Here is a 23,095-nt window from a genome sequence, read left to right as displayed (position 1 = left end):
GTTCTCTTTATAGACCAGGAAGTGAAAATACAGCAGTTGAGATTTTTAAAAGCAGTCTAGGGGCGTCAAGATACATAACTTCTGTTGATTTTAATGGTGTTCCTGGGTATAAGAAGGCACAAAGAGCTTCCCTTTGCTCCCTTCCACATGCTGTCTAATATATCTGCCCCAGCTTTAATTATTGTATGGCTGTGGCACTGAAAGAGCACAACCAGGTTGGGGCCCCATTATGCTAAGTGTTGTACAAACATAAAATAACTAGAGTTAGAGTTAATTGTAATTCATATTATAATGGTATTTTGATTGTCCAGTGGCTTTGTGAGTGTGTGATTTTGTTTTGTTTTTTCCTTTTAGGACATTTCCATTATATTTTTCAGTAAAAACCCCAAATAATTCCTGAACCTCTGAGCTAATTAATAGTCAGTAAGCCACAGGGATTCTCTGCAGGGAATACTTTCAATTTCAGATGAGTCAGTTAGCTGTGAAAAGCAACAGAGAGTCCTGTGGCACCTTTAAGACTAACAGATGTATTGGAGCATAAGCTTTCGTGGGTGAATGCCCACTTCGTCGGATGCATTTCGTGGGCATTCACCCACGAAAGCTTATGCTCCAATACATCTGTTAGTCTTAAAGGTGCCACAGGACTCTCTGTTGCTTTTTACAGATCCAGACTAACATGGCTACCCCTCAGTTAGCTGTGTTGATTGTGTGTTAGAAACTTGTACATGTTGCAAAATGAACATGGTTTTCATGTCACTTTAGAGATCCTGAGTATGTGAGTCAGTTGTAACAAGTCAGGTCTATGCAATATATGGAGATGTTGAACAGTTACTAAAGCCTGGAGCTAGTAGAGTTTAAAAACAACCCTCTTAAACAAGGTTGACAGGTTAATTTGCTGCAGTAGACGGATCTCTCCTCTTTGCTTCCTTATGTTTCCCCTGCCAGTGATCTTCATTCCTCTTCCCATTACCAAAAAGAGAGAAGATTATTGACCTAGAGAGTTGTGCCTTTTTACAAAAAAAATATTGAAAGGATTTTTTCTAGAAATGAAATTATCGTTGCCATTATCTACATCCTTTGACTCCTCTGTGATTTGATGCTCAGTGAAAGATCATATTGGCAAATTTATAAATCATACCAGGTGCTGTTTTTGCATTGGTGTAGATTTTACCGAATGCTTCAGTTACACTCCCATGTTTAAATATGCAGAGTAGAACTCTGGAGGCTTTTGCTTGTCTGTGTGAGGCTGATTCTATTAACTTTTCCAAACATACCCAGAAAATACGTTTCATTATTTCAGTTCAGTTACAAAGTAATTTTTGAAACTTGCTGGTGGCAATCGCCCTCCTCCTTACCCACAAACCTTCATTGGTTTGTCACTTCCATAAGGCACAGTTTGCTTTCTGCACCCCAAGAAGTTAATGGAACTGTGCTTTGTAACCTAGCATATTAACATCAAACACTGCATTTGTGCTGATACAGCTTTCTATGAGTGAACTAGACTGGGCCTAGCCCCGGTGTGGCTGTCAGGCTGGGGCAGGACACGAGGATCCTTGCCCCCATGTACAGCCTTGCATAAGGGTTAGGTACAGTTGCAGTCTCAGTGACTGGAGGAGCACAGAGACTCCTAGAGCCCCAGGTTTGGGAAGGAGGTAGCTCTCGTCCACACTAGCTAATGAGAGGGGAGGGATAGCTCAGTGGTTTGAGCATTGGCCTGCTAAACCCAGGGTTGTGAGTTCAATCCTTGAGGAGGGAACCGGGGGAAAATCAGTACTTGGTCCTGCTAGTGAAGGCAGGGGGCTGGACTCGATGACCTTTCAAGGTCCCTTCCAGTTCTAGGAGATAGGATATCTCCATTTAATTTATGCAGCCTATGCATTCTTCCTGAATACCAGGGAGTTCCTGAGGCATAGTCAGGCTGATTAAAAGCCTTGCTAAAGCTCCTATGGCAGTTTACATTGCCTCTTACACATGCCAGTGTGTATATGTCATAATCTGGCCTATCATTATTATTGACTATTTATGTGTATTCCCATAGCACCTATAGTCATGGACCAGGATTCCCATTGTGCTAGGTGTTTCATGAATACAGAAACAAAAAGACAGTCCTCTTATGGCCTGGGTTCAGGAAAGCACATGCTTAAGTCCATCCCTATTCAGGGATGCACTTACAGCCTGGCCTGACATTCGCTGAAATCAATAGGAGTCTTTCCAGTGATTTCAGTGGGCGTTGGATCAGGCCCTTAAGCATTTAGTTAGCTTGAAACACACGCTTAAGGGCGTTCCCGAACAGGGTTGTTTCAAGGCTCTTCTTCAGTGTTCTTGTAAGGCAAGCCAGCACATTCAGTAAGTGGTGCTTAGTTCTTAATACATCCAGGGGCGGCTCTATGTGTTTTGCCGCCCCAAGCACGGCAGTCAGGCGGCTTTCCACGGCACGCCTGCGGGAGGTCCGCCGGTGCCGCGCCTTCGGCGTCTCCACCGCCGAATTGCCGCCGAATCTGCGGGACCGGCGGACCTCCCGCAGGCATGCCGCCGAAGGCAGCCTGACTGCCACCCTCACGGCAACCAGCACGCCACCCCCCCGTGCTTGCTGCCCCAGGCACGCGCTTGCTGCACTGGTGTCTGGAGCCACCCCTGAATACATCTGTGGCGGTCCTTTATCATTACAATTTGGGAGTGTTTTGTTTTTTTCATTATTATAGCCCCAGTGTTCATACTGCTGCAACTAACATACCTGCCAGCTTTTGCTATTATGAGCAGCTAACTTCAAGGGCTTATAAATTAGTTGTTCTTAAAAAAAAGTTTACAAGCTAAATATCTGGCGTGCAGGGCCTCCGCTGGCAAGTGTGTATTTCTATGACTATTTTTTCATTACTTGAGCTCTAAAATAGTACTTCTTGGGATGGTATGCCCTTAAATCAGATATCATTTGCATTTTAACATTTTGCAGGCTATTAGACCCAAACATGGATGAGCCTTTTTTTGTTCTTACATCCACCCGGACAAGTTACTAGCACTTGAAAAATAGCTACTAGGCATGCACATTAACTTGGTCATAACCTTTAAATATGCATATTTATGTCATTGTAAAGTCCGTACTCTGAACTGGCACAGTATTAAATATTGATTTATAAACTGTTACGTGCTCCAGCATTACTGTTAAGATTATTGGTTCAATATTATGTATTTTAAAATTCACTCCGCTGGACTTGCACAATTAATCAGCAATCTATGTTTAGGGAGGTCTGACAGAACAGATACGTGGTAATTTGGTTGGGTTTTTTTTCCCCCTCTCTATAAAAGTATGACCACTAAAATGATCACATTGCAAAATGATCTCATCTTTTCATAGAAAGATGCTAAAATTGCCTGTTTCCAGCACAGTGATCTAGATAAGATTTCTCTTTAAAAAAAGGAAAATGTGCTCATTCCAATACCACGTAAATAAAGAAAATGGAATACAATGCCTTGCTTCGAATTTGTGATACAGTCAGTCCATCCTTCACTGGATTCCTTTCAGGCTATGTCTATGGTACGAGCTAGGGGTGTGATTTCCCTGCTCATATGCGCATACTCCTACTCTCTCGCCTTGAGCTACCACAAGTATAAACAACAGTGGAGCTGCAGTAGCACAGGGAAGGCAGCTGATGCACGACTTAACTGTGCTAAATATGTACCCACCCAGTTTCAGGTGAGTTTATACTCCGCACAGCTAAGCCGTGCCTCCACTGCCGTTACGTGTCCTACCACAGCTACTTAGACGCTCACTAGCTCTTGTCAAGCTAGAGCGAGTGTGTGTACACAAGTATGGGAATTGCACCCCTCGCTCGTAGTATAGATGTAGCCGCAATCCCTAACTTGCCCAATTCTGCCTGTGTTTGCAGTCTGAGGTCAAAAGACTGATATTTATGGGGTTGGGGGGCGGGTTCAACATTAAATTTGATACTTCTGGCTTTTGTAGGTTTAAGTTACAAACTTAACATTACCGGTATACGATTCCTGTAATTATAAAAGCGTATGTTGAGAAGATACACTTGTAAGCTGGTGGTAGTTCCACCCTGCTCTTAGCACAGCACACACCTGTACAAACACACACAGAATATGGTCCAAACTAACCCTTTCCCTGGGTTTTGTTTTTATTATTAGGTTAGGCCTAATTTATTCACCCAAGCAGTTAAGCAAGTGCTGCTTAAGTCTCATTGCCTTGAGTGGGATTCAAACACACGCTTAAGTACTTCACTAAAGTGGGGCTTTTGAAGGTGCGTCTACACAGCAAAAGTACCCTGTGGCAGCAAGTCTCAGAGCCTGGGTCAACTGATTTGGTCTTGTGCTACAAGACTAAAAATAGCAGTGAAACATTCAGGCTGGAGCCCAGGTTTTGAGACCCTCTCCCCTTGCCGGGTTACAGAGCCCAGGCTCCAGCCCGAGCCTGAACACCTACATGACTATTTTTGGCCCTTGAGCACAAGCCCCTCAAGCCTTAAGTCAGCTGACCTGAGCTCTGAGACATGCTGCCATGGGGATTTTTTTTTGCTGTGTAGACGTACCCTAAGAAAACATCAACCTGAGCCAGAGATTGATTCTCGCTCTCCACCCTTTTGATTGTTCCGCCTGTTGTGATTATCTAGAAGAATCACAAGAATCTCTCTGCATCTCTGTTCAGGATCCCACCCTCTTACACCATGCCCTAGCAAGGCATCTTTCCATTTTCAGTGTGACTACTTTGCTCTAACCATATGATTCTGAAGGTACCTTTTAGTGCTCCTTCTTAGGAAGGTCTCTTTTTGAATCCCATTTTCCATTTCAGAAACAGATGCAGTCTGATCCACACAAGCTGGACTTTGGCCTGAAACCTGAGTTTCTGAGCCGGCCACCAGGTCCCAGCCTCTTCGGAGCCATCCACCACCCCCATGACTTGGCCCGCCCCTCAACTCTCTTCTCTGCAGCCGGTGAGTACTCAAGAAGGTCAGATGTTTCTTCTTATGGAATATTAGTTGGATGGCCGATCCTGTTGGCGCTAACAGGAAACGTCCAATCAGCTTTGCTCTTGTGAGCTCAGTGCCAAATACGTTAATGACCATTGGTCTGTCGAATCTTGTAGTTATTTTCCACACTTAAAGCCAGGATCCTGATGAGATGCCAGATGTACTCTGAATGGAAGAAAACTTCCACACAGATGTAGCTTACATGCCATGAAGATAGTGCATTAGAAATATGACAGATCAGGGTCTCTGAGTGTTTTCCATGCTGCAACTTTCTGCACACACTCCCCCCTTTAATCTAGCTGAGACCCCTTATTTAGCAATATGGGAAGGACAGGATGGCTGTGACCCCAGGCATCTGTTTGTGACCTCTACTTGTGGGTCACAACTCCTAGGTTGAGGACACCTGAAAAAGAGAGTGAGTCAGGCCATGTACAGGGATTAAGATAACCTCTGCCATGTACATGTGCTGTCGTTTAACAACAGACAACAGCGAATATAGCCAAGAGCACTGTGGTTCATTTCCTGATTCAGGAAATCGTTTCTTTTGGCTTTGTTTGGTAGGTGCTGCGCATCCAGGTGGCACCCCTTTTGGGCCTCCACCCCATCATAGCAACTTTCTCAACCCAGCCGCTCACTTAGGTAAGTGCAAGAACTAGCTACAGATTCTCGGTAAAGAATTGACTGTGAACAGAACTGGGAAATAATGTATAAGCATAGTTTGTGTCCTCACCAAATTCCAGTGCGGGCATTCGGCCTTCCTAAATACCCACTGAAATGACAACTGGCTACATTGTATTTCACTCCCTATTCTAAACTGTTCTCCAGTGGTCGTAGAGTATTGTTAAACAGCTGCCACGCTTTACCCCTCTCAAAAATAATGTATTTATTTATTTATTTATTTATTTATTTATTTCCTTTTGATTAAGAATAAAAACTGCCCAGACAAAGACTCTGCGTGCTCTGCCAGTTAGTCAAAATTTACAAAACTAAATAAAAATATCAATCAGTTCACTCTTTTCTACCATGCAGCAGCCCTAGGTACAAATAACAGCAACCCAGAAACAACACTTGGAAATCATTTGGAAAATTATCCACCTGGAATTTTGAGTGAAGTCAGACAATACTGATTCAGCTTCACTGTCGTCATGACTACAGTAGATTTAAACTCTCTTGCTAAAATAATGGTAAAAAGTGTAATTGCCTGCATTGGTGAAAAGCAGCAACCGTGGTTTTAAAAAAGGAATAATTCAAGTAATTAATTGAAAAGCCACGTTCTGTGTCGACATAACAGTGTTGCAATAATACAACATGCCACTCCCTGTGAATCAGAGTTTGAGACTTTAAATTAGTCTTCCGTTTCTGCACAGGCAGGGTTTGGGAGGGTCACAGAGATGTCGCACTGAACTCATGGAAAAGGTTTGTCATTCTGCACCAGGAATCCTTTAACTTATCCATTAGAAAAGAGTAGGTCTGGTTCTCCTCTCAGTTGCACCAGTGTAAAACAGAAGTACCTTCACTGATGTCACTAGACTTCTCCCATTGTAAAGTGAAAAGAGAGTCAGACCCACAAAGCTTACCTGTGTCCTACACACATTAGATACTTAAAAAGAAAATAGAAAGACTGATTGCAACATTTTCCAAAGGCTCTAAACTACTTTTTCATATATAACATTAACAATAAACCTTGCAGCACAGGAAGATGCCCAGGTCAATCTCATGAGTCGATAGCGTAGTAAATGTGGACATTCTGTCAGTTTGGCTCTCCTAGCTGTGTCCTGAAAGTGGTTTAGGAGACGTGACCAGCGCATGGCCTAACTGTGTTCTGTAGGGTCAGTGGTGCCAGCAATGCCTTGTTAGCCAGGAGCATTTCATGAGTGAGTACATGGAATAGATATGGGATGGGAGTGGAATAAAAAGGGAGATTTTTTTCAGCTTTAACACATTGGCAGCCACTCTATGCAGGGGCCCCAAGACTGTGTATTCTTTGAAGTCTTGCTTTTGTTTTGAAGCAGAGATTTTCTAATAAAATGACCCTTTTGTGCTGGCATTGAAAAAAGATTTTTTTTTCTCTAAACACTGCCATATTTTGGATCATATTCACCTAATGATAGATGTGGATTTCGCTTTATTCAAACGTAATACAGTTGGATATTTCACTAATGCTTCATCACAGTTGCCAACATGTCAGTGTTTTTCAATTGTTCCCATTTGATTTCAGAGCCTTTTAATAGACCAACTACGTTCACCGGTCTCGCTGCAGTGGGTGGTAATGCCTTCGGGGGACTTGGGAACCCGACAGTTAGTGAGTAACCTCTTTCTCTAGAAATTTGCCTTTTGATTATTTTTGTTCATCGCGTAACTCAGGATTTTGAGTGAAGGTGACTATCTGCTGTGTCAATACCAGTTACGTAGATCACACAGTTACAAGGGACCTGATTTTCAAAAACAGACATTATTTTTTAAAGGATGCAATTTTCTGCTTTATGTATTTCATAGTTTGAATTAAACATACCACCAACTGGTAACATTACCTTATGTACTTTAAAAGACAAAAGTAACCTAGAACCTATGAATTTAATTAACTTGAGAAATTCCTAAGAGTTCCATTGTAATGGTTAAAAAAAGTTAATATGTGCTGCTTTATCTAGCCTTAGATGGGAATATTTTTTCCTTTCTAACTACTTATCTAGAAACTGAACTTGAAAATGCTTACTGGTCCTGTGCTTATTTGCACTGAGTCAACTAAATCTTTCATAGTTTTGGCCAATCACAAAAGATCAGTCCCTAAAAATCACATCTTTCTTCCTTTTGTCATACTTCCCCGTCCCCACTTCAAATCCGACATTATTTTCATCATTCCCATCTTGAAAAACCAGAGCTAGAAGGCAATGAATTTATGTATCTAGAAAGCTGAGGATCTCAGCTTTCAAACAGTAATAGTATATTAATGTCTAATTATGATATAGCTCAGGGGTCGGCAACCTTTCAGAAGTGGTGTGCCGAGTCTTCATTTATTCACTTTAATTTAAGGTTTCGCTTGCCAGTAATACATTTTAACCTTTTTAGAAGGTCTCTTTCTATAAGTCTATAATATATAACTAAACTATTGTTGTATGTAAAGTAAATAAGGTTTCAAAATGTTTAAGAAGTTTAATTTAAAATTAAATTAAAATGCAGAGCCCCCCAGACCGGTGAGCAGGACCTGGGCAGTGTGAGTGCCACTGAAAATCAGCTCGCGTGCCGCCTTCAGCACGCGTGCCATAGGTTGCCTACCCCTGATATAGCTACTCCCTGCCATAGTCATGTTGAAATTTAAGAAGAGAAAATGAAATAAGTAGGATGGTAACCAGAAAGACATGATTTTAAGAGCTGCTCACTAATGACCAGCCAAGGCTAGAAATGAATGCTTTGTATACTTTTGAAAAGCTGAGAATGCCAGTTTTCCCAATTCAATAGTATACAGTATGTGTTTTGAATCTGAAGGTTTTGCAAAATATAGGATGTTAAACATATATTTTGCACTGGTCCCAGACTGAATACAGCAAGTCCTGGTATCATTTTCATTCCCTGTTGCCTCCAATATGTTTGGAATAAGAAACATGTCAATTTTGCCTGATACTTTCTCCCTTTATGCACAGAATTTCCATTTTGCAGTTAAACAGCTGTCAGTTGCCTGTCTAGTGTTAGGAATGAGAGCCTCTAATGAATCTCTGTTAATCTCCTTTCCTTTTCCAGCCTCCAATAATATGTATTCATTTTAACTCTGAGTGCTGTAAAAGTTTTTTGGGTAAGTACCTTCACTCAAGCATAACCTTTTTCTTAAACCTTTTTGTTTTCCACTTCACCATTTCAGCACCCAACTCAATGTTCGGCCACAAGGATGGCCCCAGTATGCAGAACTTTAGCAACCCTCACGAACCCTGGAACCGACTGCACCGAACTCCTCCTTCGTTCCCGACCCCTCCGCCCTGGCTGAAGCCAGGAGAGCTGGAGCGCAGTTCATCTGCTGCAGCTCATGACAGAGATAGAGATGTAGATAAACGAGACTCATCTGTTAGTAAAGATGACAAAGAAAGGTACGAAAGACCGCGTCCAAGAATTGTCTAGTTCAAAGCGTGGGCTCTGTTCAGCTTTTAACCCTTCCCAGCCTGGCCCCTGGTTAAAACATAGCTTCCACAGACTGAATTGTGCACTTAATCCCTGCAGAACTAACACAGTCAATGTGGACGGTACTAGGCTAGTAATACAGAAGACACAATTCTTGTTCAGGTGCTTCCTAGAAGGTCTAGACAGTCTGATCCCCTTCTCAGTTGCACTTGTGTTAATCAAAAGTAACTTGACTGAAGTCAGGAGAGCTCTGCCAGTGTAAAACGAGGATAGACTCAGACTCATAGAGCTTACCTGTCCTTCAGGGCAGATTTACAAAGGTATTTAGGGGCCTAAATATATAGACAGGTGTTGAGTGCCAATGTGATTTGGAATTTGTGAATCACACTAGGCACCTATCTGTATCTTTCAGCACGTATATACCTTTGTAAATCTGGGCTTACATGCATTAGCAACATTTTTCAAAGGTATTAATCTTTCATTTGTAATATTTAAAATAAACAATTGTAACACTGGAAAATGCTCAGGTATGTTGTGGTTCAAATGACATAGTAAGTCTTAATTTTCACACAGTACATTACATTTCCTTGAGTCCTTTTAAAAAAACAAACCACATTTGCATTGGTTTTGTACATTTCAGAGCATTGTTTTAATTCAGTTCCTTACATAGACTTGGATACGAGTGTAAACCTATCCAAGCTGGAAAGGGTTAATGAAAATTAAAACCTGGTCAGGTTTTTTTTTTCCAGAAATGTTCCCATTATAGTTACGTCAATAACAATTCTTATTAACATTTAAGAACCAAATTATAAGATTTTGTCGGCCAGTGTCATGTCCTGCTTGAAAAACATTCAGAACTGATTTCAGCTTTTTCAACAAGTGTAGCTTAAAAGCTTTCCTGCTAAGATGGGCATATTAGTTATTTTGCTAGCTAATTTCCTTTCTTTCTTGAATATTTAGGAGATGTGGTTTTTTTGGCTACTCTACCGAGTATACTCATGAGTAACCTTCTTTTTTAAAGGATGTTACATGAACACATCGATATTCTAAAAATACATTTTAAGAACTTTTTAAGTAAGTCAAGCTACAGATCTTTTCAACTATATTTTTCCATTTGGAATATTTTCTGTGTGATAGCATAGCCTCGTTTTGTTCAGCTCTAGTTTTAATGCTTCAAAGGGAATTGGGGAGTCAATCATGCAGACACTTTGCCATGTGAATAACTTTACTTACTGTGGATGTGGGTAGATTTTAGAATTACATGAGTATTTCATTTGGTATTTTGTTGTTTTTATTACAACGTGTGTCTCTGTTGAAGACAATCCCTTTCAGAAATATATTTCTTGCCAGCTGCTTTTGCATCACTCTGAACTCCATGTCATAGTTTCAAGCATATTTCTTTTTAACGATCAGCCTAATTTCTGAAAAATCAGTCTGAAAAAATTAAGCTTCATTCATACATCATACTTCTGCGCAGTTACAGTTATCAGCTTTTAATTTATCCTCGCAACATCCCCATGGGGTATGGAAGTATTAGCCTTGTTTTATAGTTGAGAACTGGAGGTCCAGAGAAATAAACTGATTTCCACAAATCTCACAAGTAGTCTGTGACAGAGCTGGGACATATCTCCTGAGTTCCACTACAGTGCCTTTATCATAAGACCATCCTTACTTTTATACAGGGTTTTGATATGCGCAGATAATTACCAAACAACATACAGCAATTATGTTAGCCTGATTAGGCAGTAGTGCCTGATTCTGATCTCACTTACACCAGCGTAAATTACAAGTAACTCCACTGAAGTTGACAGAGTTGCATTCATATGAAACCATAGGTAAATCACAGACAGGCCCAAAATTTGCTCTAATTTTACACTGGTATGTTCTGATATAGTACACTCTTTATCCTTTAGTATCAGTGTCACTTTTCTTTTTAAGAAATCCACCACTGCATTACAGTGAAAATAATAGCTAGTGAGTACAAGATGAGAACCCTTGTGCTCAGCAACAATAGGTAATCTAAAAGGCACCAGAGAGCAATTTGCATTCTTTCAGATGACATTCATGTGGATAACAGGAGTACTTGTGGCACCTTAGAGACTAACAAATTTATTAGAGCATAAGCTTTCGTGGGCTACAACCCACTTCTTCGGATGCATATAGAGTGAAACATATATTGACTCTATATGCATCCGAAGAAGTGGGTTGTAGCCCACGAAAGCTTATGCTCTAATAAATTTGTTAGTCTCTAAGGTGCCACAAGTACTCCTGTTATTTTTGAGGATACAGACTAACACGGCTGCTACTCTGATTCATGTGGATGTAATCCCAGAGCAGAAAATATCACAAGTCCTATTGACTCTTTTAGCAACATAAATGCAGTAAAATAAGCGTAGCGAGATGGTACCTGGCAATATACACTTTGGCAACTGACATTATATGTTTTATTTAGTAATAACAATACTTTGCATGTTCACTTGAGGATCCCAAAGCAAATGTTGCCCAGTCAGTATACCGGAAACTGGGGCACAGAAACTAGGGTAAGTTAACACAGCAAGTCTGTGACAGACCTGAAAGTAGATCTGAGGTTAAATGACTCCCAGTTTCCAGTTCTACCCACTAGACTACATTTTACCTAGCTGAGTTATTGTGTAACGATATAATCTGAATGCATCTTGAGATAATTTCATCAGTATGTGCTGGTTGCTTAATTGAATAGGACAGAATTGGCAGAGAAAAGTGGTTATTTCATTCGTCCAAAAGTATGGTAATTGGACAGATTTATTCATTTTGGTTACAGAAAGCATTTATTTCAAGCACAATTGAAAACATATAAATTACAAAGCAAACTGATTTAGCACCAACTGAAGAACTCAGTAGGTGCCCCTTAAAATAAAAATACCAAGAAGTCCCTAAATCACTCCCCGAAGCAAAAGCTGATATTAATAGGTAGTCGTTGCAGAGTGCCTTGGAAGTCCACACACTTACGCTCTGTTGGAGAAACAAAGAAATCATGACCCCAAGTTGAGGGGCGTTCATTAAAATGCCCCGCCTCCAGATGTTCAAATCCAGCTTGTATGTCTCAACTAATCTCAGTTGTTGGTACAGAACATGAGGAGAGAGACTGTTTTTCTAAAGTATCCGGGTCCCAAACATTTAGGGTACAGTAAATCAGTACAGGCATCAAATGCACGCTGTTAGAAACACCTTGCTTAGCAGCTCCATTTTGCTGTAACTGAAGTTTCTGAGCAGTCTTCTGATGTGCGCCTATGAAGTTAAAGTTGCAGTAATCTAGTCTGGAGGTAGCAAAGGAATGGATGCCCGCTGCGAGATCCGTATCCAAGATGTTACGTGCAGATGAAAGGATGTCATCCCCTTGGCTGCTGCTGCTAAATGACCTTCTGAAAGCAGCTACATTCTGTACACAGGAGCCCTAGACAGGGTGCCTTATTAACAAAAGACAAGCCAAACTGCTCAACTGACAGGGCAGATAACCACTTAAATATCTCCTCCAACCTCCAAGGCCACACTTCCTGTCTTTTCTGGATTGAGCTTCAACCACCTAGCCTCCCACAAGTCCCAGTCATGGCTAGACACTGAGAAAGCAGAGAGGCGGCCTCACCCAGATCTGATAACAGAGACATAGAGATGGATGATGACACTGCTCAGGCTACCTCGTTGTCCTTCCTAATAGCCTCACCTACACATTTAACAGTACATAATTCTGCAGTGCCCTACATGAGAGAATTCCCATGGCCGATCGCCCAACACGACCCTTTTTACAGAGTAAATAATGAAGCTACTCTGTGTATCACTGCCAGAAACTGCATCGGTGTCAACTATACCTTGTTGTTGGTGGTTACAAAGGACAGCTGATACCGTAGACCTAAAGGGATCAGCATAGAGATCTGTCACCAGGAGGAGATCGTTGCCTAATGCTATTTCTGTACCATACATAGATCTAAAATCAAATGGGTCCAGGAAATATGGAGACTTTTTGGCAATGCCAGAGATGCGTGGCCACAACCCTCTCTCTATGGTCTTCCCCAAAAAGGCAGGCTAGAAGCAGGGCTCTTATTAGCAAGATTATCAGGGTCCATGGAGATGGCTTCTTGAGCAGGGACAGCTGTTCATAAAGGGTGAAATTCACCCCTGTGCAGGTAGTCATTGATGTCCCACTTAAGCTCTAGTTTGAGGGTTTCAGTGGTATGCCCTTCTGACCTCTTGGACTGGGATCAGTTTCACCCGTAGAGAGATGTTGACACATTTAGGGAGATGCTGAAAGCCTCTATCAAGTAGTACTATGGAGGGTATATTTTGTTATGTTTTCAAACTCTTCAATGCAAATTGTAAAGCAAGAAGGATGCAGAGTATATACATAAAGAAATTAGATATGCAATGTGTAGAGATTTTAAACAATAAATCAGTTCAAAACAAATGCCTCTTCTTGATTTTTTCCCCCTGACTTCTATTAAAATACATTTGAGACTAGTCAGGTAAAAATCATATAACTCCTGCAATTTAAATTTAATTTCTTCACTTATTTTTGAGGATGGAGTTTGGATGTTTTCATTCGTCGCTCACCTTCTTACAAGCTGTTGAGGCTGCTGTCTAAAACTTACACAGATAGAGGGGGCCAGTATCTCTGTTGGTATACCATTGACACGAGTGCTGAGGATTTGGTCAGATGGTTTGCAAAGTCACTCTAGGGGCCTTCTCTCTCCTGGGTCTAGATAAATAGAACAAGCATAGTGTAGAGAAGGGGTGTTCTAGCAATGCCACATATGCCTCTGCCAAAGGAAATAATGCATTAAACTAGCACATTACTAGCTTTCTGCACAACAGTGAACAGGGAGTCAGGAGCCTGTTGCTTTGTTTTATTTGCAGAGTTTCTCAAATTCTTAACCTTTACACTTTGCTCTCTCTAGGGAGAGTATTGAGAAAAGACACTCCAGTCATCCTTCGCCAGCACCCATCCATCCAGTGAACTCCCTCGGACATAACCGCAGCTCAGCTGAGCAGATCAGGAGCCATCTCAATCCTGAGATTCGAGAGAAAGAGAAACCCAAAGAACGAGAGAGGGATCACTCTGAATCTCGGAAGGACATGAATGTTGAAGATCACAAGGTGAAGGACAACTACTCTTCAGAGAAAGAAGGCTTGGGCCATGAAAGCAGGGCGGTGGAAGAATCTAAGCAAATGTCCAGGGTACCTTCACCCTACGCTAGGCCCCCTGTTGTGGAGAGCACCAGGCCTAATAGTACTTCCAACCGTGAGGCTGAGAGAAAGAGTGAGCCTGCATACGATAATCAGAAGAAAAATAGCGAAGTCAAAGTGAAGGAGGAACGGAAGGAAGACCATGATGTTCCACCTGAGGGACCTCAGACTCATAGGTCATCTGACCAGCCACCACCAATATCTACATCCAATGTCCATCCAGGTCCCTTAGTGTCTATGCCTATGACTGTAGGTGTAACTGGTATACACCCCATGAACAGCATCAGTGGCCTGGACAGGACTCGCATGATGACACCTTTTATGGGAATAAGCCCAATCCCAGGTGGAGAACGTTTTCCGTACCCGTCTTTCCACTGGGATCCGATGAGGGATCCTTTGAGAGATCCTTACAGAGAGCTTGATATTCATCGGAGAGACCCTCTGGGCAGAGACTTTTTGCTAAGAAATGATCCCCTTCATCGTCTTTCCACACCAAGATTATATGAAGCCGATAGGTCGTTCAGGGACAGGGAACCTCATGACTACAATCACCACCACCACCACCACCACCATTCTCTGTCCATGGATCCTCGACGTGAGCATGAGAGGGGCAACCACTTGGATGAGAGGGAACGGTTGCACATGCTCAGAGAGGACTATGAACACGCACGCCTGCACTCAGTTCACCCTGCCGCCTTGGATGGTCACCTGCCTCACCCGAGTTTAATCACCCCTGGACTTCCCAGCATGCACTATCCCAGAGTCAGTCCCCCAACAGGACACCAGAATGGCATTCTCAATAAAACTCCTCCCACAGCAGCTCTCAGCGCCCCTCCTCCTCTTATTTCCACTCTGGGACCTCGGCCTGGGTCTCCCAGAAGGACTACTCCTCTGTCGACAGAGATGAGAGAGAGGCCTCCTTCTCACACCCTTAAGGACATTGAAGCTCGATAAAGAGAATTAGAAATAAGGAGATACTGAACATGATATAAAGACCTTCTTGCTAGTCATTGACACAGACTGTGGATGTGACCCCACTGTACAAAATGTATAGACCCAAGCGCAAAGATTTTGAAATGGGTTTTTTGTATATGCTATGTTGAAATTTTCCAGATCTTTTAGCCAAGTCCATATGTTCCTTATGTCTCCTACTCTATTTTATTTCTAGTTTAAAATTTTCAAAATTTGAACTGAAGAACAAGACATCAATCATCATAATTTGGTTAAAAACAAACCAACAACAACAACAACCGTACAAAGTTCTTTCAGACCAGAAGTGAAGACAATTGTAGATATCTATGTAAAAAGATTGCTTCATGGGTTAATGGTTCATATATGCAAAAAGGGTAAGATGAAAGCTTTACTTTGTACAAATGTAAATAGATAAAATTAAGTAACATAAAACATTAATACTTCTTAAACTGTGCTATTTGCAAACTTAATATTGATCAACACAGTTTGCTTAGACTGTGTTACATATATTGTTATAGACAGCTAAACCCCTTCAACTATGCAATGAATTTTAAGGCTTTTCACAAAAGCCTGTATAACTCAAAGGAGCCTTTTCAACACACAACTTACTTAAAGTCATATTTTCCCTGAACAAGCTCATCTATTATATAAATCTGTTTTCCTTGCTTGTTTTGATGACTAAACGACCCATTAGAAGTGTAGTTTTCCATATGAACCCTGGCATCAAGTTGCTAATGTTACCTTAGTACATGTCATTTCTGAGGTCTTGTTCAGGTTAGCAAAATATAATCACTGACAACATAGTGTCTAATATGATGTATGGTTTTTCAGTCCTATTAACCTGGATTAAACAGAGTAACAATCAAATGTGAGATACTTCCCGGAACTTTTGTCACTTAACATGTCAAGTTTATTTTTGGAAGAACATCTGGTTATAGCTATTTGAGTCTGTTGTTATGATCAGTGTGTCATTTTTATCTGTACACACACTTTTTTTGGGGGGCGGGAGGGGGGTTTAAGGGAATTTAGCTACACTGAAACAAATCCTACAAGAAATCTAATACTTTCCTAAAATGATGGATGTGTTTTCACTGCGGATCAGAAGTTTAGTCTAAACTCCAATGCAGATTTCATAATGCAATTTATTGTGTTTCAGTTGGTAATAAAGTCTGTGAATAGCTAATAGGTCAGCTTTGTTTTTCCCTGATCACAGGAGAAATGGCCCTTTTAAAAAAAATGCATCAATCTTCTGAAATTTCTGTCTTTTCATAACACACTATTTTATAATGCATTACATTTCTTGTCTAAATATTTGGAGAGAATATGACTTTATCAGAAAGAATACAATATCTTGTCTACTGGACTGTAAAATATATGTATGAAATAAAATTAGTTCCATTGGTCTTCTAGTGTATTAAAGTGCTATCTGAAGTTGTTATCCTGTTTTGGCAAAAAAAAAAAAAAAAGAAAAGAAAAGAAAAAGAAAAGAAAAAAAAAGTCTAACTACAGACAGTTGTTTCTAATGATCAGAGATCTATTTTAGTAGTCAACTGAAGGTTTAGTTGTGAGCTTCAGATTTTGTGAACTCCAGATGTTGTGCAGTGTTTTTTTTTAAAGAACAAAAGGAAAAAAATTTAAAAAACAAAAACAAACAAAAAAAACAAAAACAAAAAAACCCAACCCAGAAGAATATGTACACTGGAACCGTAGTGGTAGCTTTCAGTATTGTAAAGAGATTGTTATATACAAACCTTTTTGCTGTTTATCCTGTATGTAATAAAAGTCCTTTCTAGATCCTATGTGAAAAGAAAAGTGAAGCGGCTCTGAATCTTCAGCATGTTTCCTCATCAGCGAAGACTTGTGTAATGTAAATTGTGCCATGTTATTAAAAAATGTGAACTAAACTGCCAGGTGCTTCTTTGTGTGGAGTGCCCCATCATTGCTATAGGGAAGAAATCCTATTTCTTCCCAAGACTGGGCTTTTGTTCCTAAGAAATAAGCAGCCATGAGAAAATTATAAAAGAAACCCTCAATGGGCCACGCTGTAGAAATAACCCTGGTATTATAAGGAGGGAGAAAGAAAGAGGAGGACAGATCTTCGGTGAAGTCCCAATTGTGCAAGGTATTTGAATGCCTGCCTTACTCTAAGTGAAGCTGGTGCCATTAATCAAGTGCTCAAAGTTAGGCAGGTGCTTAAGTACCTTGCTGAATTGGAGCTCTCGTGTAAACTGGCACAGTTCCACTCAAGTCACTGAAGTGATTTACATCAGCTGAGGATATGGCCTCAAATGTTTTCCCTCCATTAAAATCAACATTTTGTGCATATTTGCATGAGAAATGTCAGTTCATAGGAGATGGTTTTTAATCTGTACATGAATATTTTTTATGGCTTAAAAATGGTTCAGCCCCACTTAGCACGGTTCTTTCCTGTTGTCATTCTGCTTAGAAATGTCAGCTCCTGTTGATGTCTGACTTTCAGGTTTGTTAGAAGCACTTTGCAATTCTTTAACCAGGTAACTCTTGGCAGGAGTAATTGTGATGCTGAAATTTGTCATCCTGAACAAGACCTAATAAATCTGTCCTCCCTCTCTAATACACACAGCACATCTCTCTTTGTAAGCATAATTGCTGTATACAATTGGTGTATACAAGCATATGTGCAAGTCATTTTGCTCGTCAAATTATACTCTTGTATATCTTTCCTCCCGTGAAACATTATTGTCCAAATTCTACTGTTACACTCATGTAAATCTGATGTTTAATGCATGTAACACTGGATTTTCACCTGTGTAACTAAGAGCAAAAGATGGCCCCATCACTTATTTAAAATTCAACTTTGTGTGAACTCTGCCTATTCTCAGCAGCATGTACAGTTGTTGCATAACGAAACAAAATTGCTTCCTTTTCTCTTTGTAAGGAAATGGTCTTGGTCTTTTGCATGCGTATCATTAAAAATCGGTCTGACTTTCTGAAGGAAGCCAGAGTCCTAGATGGATCGGGAAGAATGGAAACTACTGAAGGAAGCTTGTGGAAATTGAAGCATCTACGTGCACAAACCCATGGGGAAGGGATCTCAGAGCGAGCAATGCCTAATGACCTTACATTTACGTAGAGTCTTTCTTCCAGACATATCCCAGAGAGCACTTTGCTAAGAGTCATGGGAGCTTTCTCAGTGATTTCAGTGGAAGATAGGTTGATCCCTGACTGATTGTATAAACTGTGATCCCAGTCGTGTGAGGTGCAAAGTATGTTCCTGCTGATGACCCTCACTTTCTACTAAAGCCAGTGGACACTCAAACCGTATCAGGTGTGGCACACACAAGAATGTGCCCTTACATATAAGAGATGAAATGAGATTTAATATGTTTTTAAAATAAAAGTCTGAAATGGAGAAGTTAGCAGCTGCTGTAGACAAATTAATCATTTTAGCAGAGTTTCTCCATTCAAGACCCACCGCTCTTAAATCCTATTTTTGGACTATCTAACATTAAAGCAATAAGGTTTATGCAAAGTCCAGTACAAATAGCTGTGAAAATTATATGGACCGAAAGGGTATCCTGTATCGTAGAGCATGAAACAAGCCGAGTGTAGAACATCCTTGTGTCAATGGACTACTATGCCCACACAACACACTATCTTGGATTCCTTTGTCAAACCTCTCTCCCTCCCAGCAGTTTGTTGTTTCGCAGGCTTCGTCACACCACCAACTGGGATGCCAATTAATGCAGCGTGTATAGGAAGTGATTCTTTGAGAACAGTCGTAGCATTTGGTCCCTGATGCAATGTTTATCTTGTTCCTCGCATAATTATTTTACTGTCTAATTCTCTTCATTGTCTTTGATTACTAGGTGTCTGGTTAGCTGCTATCCAAACCTTATTGATACTGTAATTTACTGTTGGCCTTTTTTTGCTGATGATGGTTTCTTTAATAGCTCATCACAGTTAAAGCCACTAATACGTAATAATTACAATTTGGGGTGATTTTTCCCCCCCACACAGACCCTTGCTATTTACGGTAGGTTTTTGTTCCTTATTGCCTCCATCCAGATGGGGTAGTGAAAACTGGAGTTGAGGAAAGACAAGTGAAGGTTTGGTAATTTTTTTGCTAGTGGCTTGTTACATAAATATATATCTTGGTACCATGCGGGAGCAAGACTGTGTACTCTAACTCTCTGTACATGCAGGTTATCTCTGCTGAATGCTGCTTGAGGTGCTGGAACAAGGTAATAGATTTTTAGTAGTATTCCATTTAAAAAATAGTTGACTTGCTTAATCATTTTATGCCCCAATTCTCCATCTGTAAAATACAGCTAATACTTTTCTCCCATGTGTTGTCTTGTCTCCTTAGATTCTACCATACAGGGTTTATAATCCCTCTCTTACTATGTATCTAGCACTATGGAGCCATAATTTTGAATGGAATGTCTATGTGCTACTGTGATATAAATAATTATAATTAGGTAGCACCAGGAACTCCAGTAGAGATTGGGGCCATATTGTTGTAGGCATTATTCACACACTCTCTCTCTCTCTCTCTCTCTCTCTCTGTGTGCAATCTAAATCACATTCTATTTTCAGCATGACATATATATGCTGCTCAGTTTTCTTGTGCTTTTGATCCAAGCCCAATCCCTTGCCATATATGATGCATTAAAATTATTATTGCACAATGTAAGATAGTTGCTTGCCAGAGAGAATAAACCCTTCTGCATAGTGTAGTAGGTCAGGCATCTATATTAAATGCACCCACTTGGGCGCAATAGTGATGGGCACTTAAGCAACAAACAGCAGAACATAGGACTATATAAACCCCTTGCTGCCCAAACCCTCCTTTCTAATTGCTTGCTAGTGCCTCTCCGTGCTCTGATAATCATATTTGGTGGTACCCAAACTCTTCAAGTAATGGGGATTCTACTATGTCATTATCCCCATTTTACAGATGAGCAGACTCAGGAAGGCAAGGTAAGTGATTAAGCCACAGACAGGAGATAGTGTTAGAGTCCAGTAGGAAATCAGGAGTTCTACGTTTCCACTTAGAAGCTACTCCTCCACCCTACTCTGTGTCCCCTCCATGGACCCACCCAGCTCCCTCTTTCTCTCTCTGGATTGTAGTGATTTTTACAAGAAAACCATCTGTTAAAATGAAAGGAAGAGTCCATTGTATTTATTTAAACACAATGGGCTCCAGTGATGTAAAATTACCAGCAGAACTAAAACAGCTTAAAGGGGCCCTAGATTTGCTTCTGGAAATAGTGTGATGGAACTCCAGGCAGCCTGATCATTCCTTTTTATAGAGGACAATACAGTAGATGCCAAGCTTAGTGCAGCATTTAGTGGAGAGGTAGAAATGATTTACTTGTTTGAGTTGATAAAGGGTTGTAATCATTCTGTCAGTAATTTACGGAGGGCAGATACAATATAGTATAGTTCCCGGCATGGATTTGTAAATTATCAACATGTCTGAGTGGTCAAACCAAGTCACAATCTAGCAGTCTGTTTATTTAGATTTATTTTTTAAAAAGCCTATCCTAGGCTCTAGGCACCTTTTGCCATAAATTTAAAATACAATCACAAGCACGATGGCACCAGCTGCTTTGCACACTAGGACCAGAAAATAATTAAGCAACAGTTAAGCGGAACCTCAAATATCAGGTATCAAATGTTACTCTGATCACAAACAGCTCTCAGCCTGCTTTTTTCCTCCTTGAAGCCCTGATCCATCTCCCACTGAAGTCTATGGGAGATTTTCTTTGACTTCAGTGGGAGTTGAATCAAGCCCTAAAAGCTTAGGATGCAGATTTCTAAAGGTATTTAGGTGTCTAAAGATGCAGATAGGCATCTAGTGAGATGTCAATCTACATCTATAGGTACCTAAATATTTTTAGAAATCTGACCCTGGGTACATGGATAGGCCAAGTCGACAGGATATTTCAGATGAAAGGCCTGAATTTTCAGCTGTGGCTAGTGATTTTGGGCGTGTCCAACTTGAAATGCCTCGAAGGGGCCTGGTTTGCAGACAGTGAGTGCTCAGCACTTTCTGAGTATTAGACCCTTTCACAGTGCCTCATGTTGAGGACCCAAAATTGACTAGTCACTACTGAATAGCTTGGCGGTGGTGGTGGGCAATGGATTCTAAAGCTGAGATCATTCACTGCAAACACCGGGCCAGCAGTTCTCCTTCTTTGATGCCAATCAGGCTCCCATATGAGCCTCTCTACTGACAGTCGCTATGGCCGGGGGAAAGTGGTCGTTGCTGTAGGGAGGCAGGGTCCTAAGTCATTCAGAGCTTTATAGAGTAAAAGCAGTTGCTAATTTTGCCCAAAGATAAGAAGTTAGTGGCAGGGCAGCGCTGGCAGACAGAGTCACTCACTCTTACCTGAAAAGTGCTTTGTGCGTCCTGTGGGTGGAAGATACAATAGAAATGGAAAGTGTACTAGTGGTTGTGTTGAAGGACCTCAGCCTGCCTGAGGCAGATTCCCAGAGCTAAGGAGCTGCTCTCCCCTGGAAAGTAATATTTTATTTGAGTTTGGTACAGCAGAATGCCAAAGTACGGTTGGATTTATTTTGTCCTCTCAAATTAAGGTGTCATTCTTCAGAGACACCACAAGAGGGTAGCGTGAACAGAGATTTAAATGTAGCCTCGATGAGGGCTGAGCTGTCGACATTCAGTGCAAATCCAGGTAGGGGTGAGACGAAGGTGGCTGTAAGTTACCGTTCTACTTCCCCCTGCTCCTGGAGGGACCATCCCATTCCCCGGCACAAAACAGAGCAGTTGTAAGGCTGCTGTGGCAGCCAGTGATCATCCAGACGAGGGGTGACCTGGCCATGCCTCCTTTTATTGCAGGGACCAGGAAGGGGAGATGGAGGCGCCACCATGAAGGGAATTCCCCCAAATAAAGAGAATCATCCAGGGGCCAGCTAAGCCCGTTTGAAAGCTGCTTTGCCCCACCCCAGGCATAGATTGTTACAACCTATCAACAGCCTGTAGTATTATTTTAAATAGAAAGGCATGCCTTTCCCTTCAAATAGCGTAAACAGCGTGACCCAGTACACCTGTGCTCCTCAACAACATCAGCTACTAGTTGCTAAGAGCCTCCTTTTCTTGCATCCACAACCTGGCTTGGGAGAGGGCTGGCCCAAGATTGCCATGTGGCCTGCACGGTGTGGATGGTTTAATTGGGTTTGGGCATTAAGAAAAAGGAGGTCAACATATCTACTGGCTGATGCTCCTGTTCTGCACCCAGCAACGGAGGTGCCCCCATTTTACACCAGCAGAGCATTTGGCCCTTCTCCATCAACGCTAGACGTATCCCTCCAATGGACCGTGACTGTCTTGTTGGCCCACCTCAGGAAAGCAGCAATACTGCCCTGAGTTTGTAAAATTTCTCCTGCCGGTCCCCGGAGGATGGAGGGCCTGGGGAGAAGAATGCATTGGAATGGGATTGAGTTCCCTCAGTACGGCACTGGGACAGGAGCACTATTCAAGGGCCAAGACAGGAGAGGATGGGTCACCAGGCCAGCGGTGAGCACACTGGGCTAATGGCGGATTGTGTTCGGAGGGGGCCAGCTCTGGAGGGTGTGAGGGAGGAGACAGGGTGGTTGTGCCCCATAGGGACATGGTGGTCCCTTGAAACAGCTCTAGCTGTCTGGCTCTCCCCCAAGCGTGTCTCCAGCATGTCTAGGGTGGGAGGTAGGGCACAGAGCCAGGCGCTCCCTGCCCCAGGGCTGAGCAGCAGCCGCCTCACAGCTGCCTGGACTGAGTGCAAATTGCTGAGTGGGGAACGCAATCAGCGGAGGGGGAGCTCGACGCCCTT

The 23,095-nt window shown here is 41.7% G+C and overlaps 1 protein-coding gene across 2 annotated transcripts in view; it reads left to right on the top strand.

Annotated features, from left to right (window-relative positions):
• Positions 1 to 15,263, top strand: part of AUTS2 (activator of transcription and developmental regulator AUTS2) — a 947,473-nt gene extending 932,210 nt beyond the window's left edge. For both annotated transcript variants that reach the window (XM_065418421.1, XM_065418420.1), the window contains 5 exons: positions 4,808 to 4,949; positions 5,547 to 5,624; positions 7,204 to 7,287; positions 8,839 to 9,061; positions 14,021 to 15,263. In XM_065418421.1, the coding sequence (XP_065274493.1) occupies positions 4,808 to 4,949; positions 5,547 to 5,624; positions 7,204 to 7,287; positions 8,839 to 9,061; positions 14,021 to 15,263 (1,770 nt within the window). The remainder of the gene's footprint in view (positions 1 to 4,807; positions 4,950 to 5,546; positions 5,625 to 7,203; positions 7,288 to 8,838; positions 9,062 to 14,020) is intronic.
• Positions 15,264 to 23,095: the final 7,832 nt, after the last annotated feature.

This window comes from Emys orbicularis, chromosome 17 (genome assembly GCF_028017835.1).
Source record: "Emys orbicularis isolate rEmyOrb1 chromosome 17, rEmyOrb1.hap1, whole genome shotgun sequence".
Lineage (NCBI taxonomy): Eukaryota > Metazoa > Chordata > Testudines > Emydidae > Emys > Emys orbicularis.
Note: the sequence above shows the minus strand (reverse complement) of the source record. Positions and strands in the feature narration are given on the sequence as shown.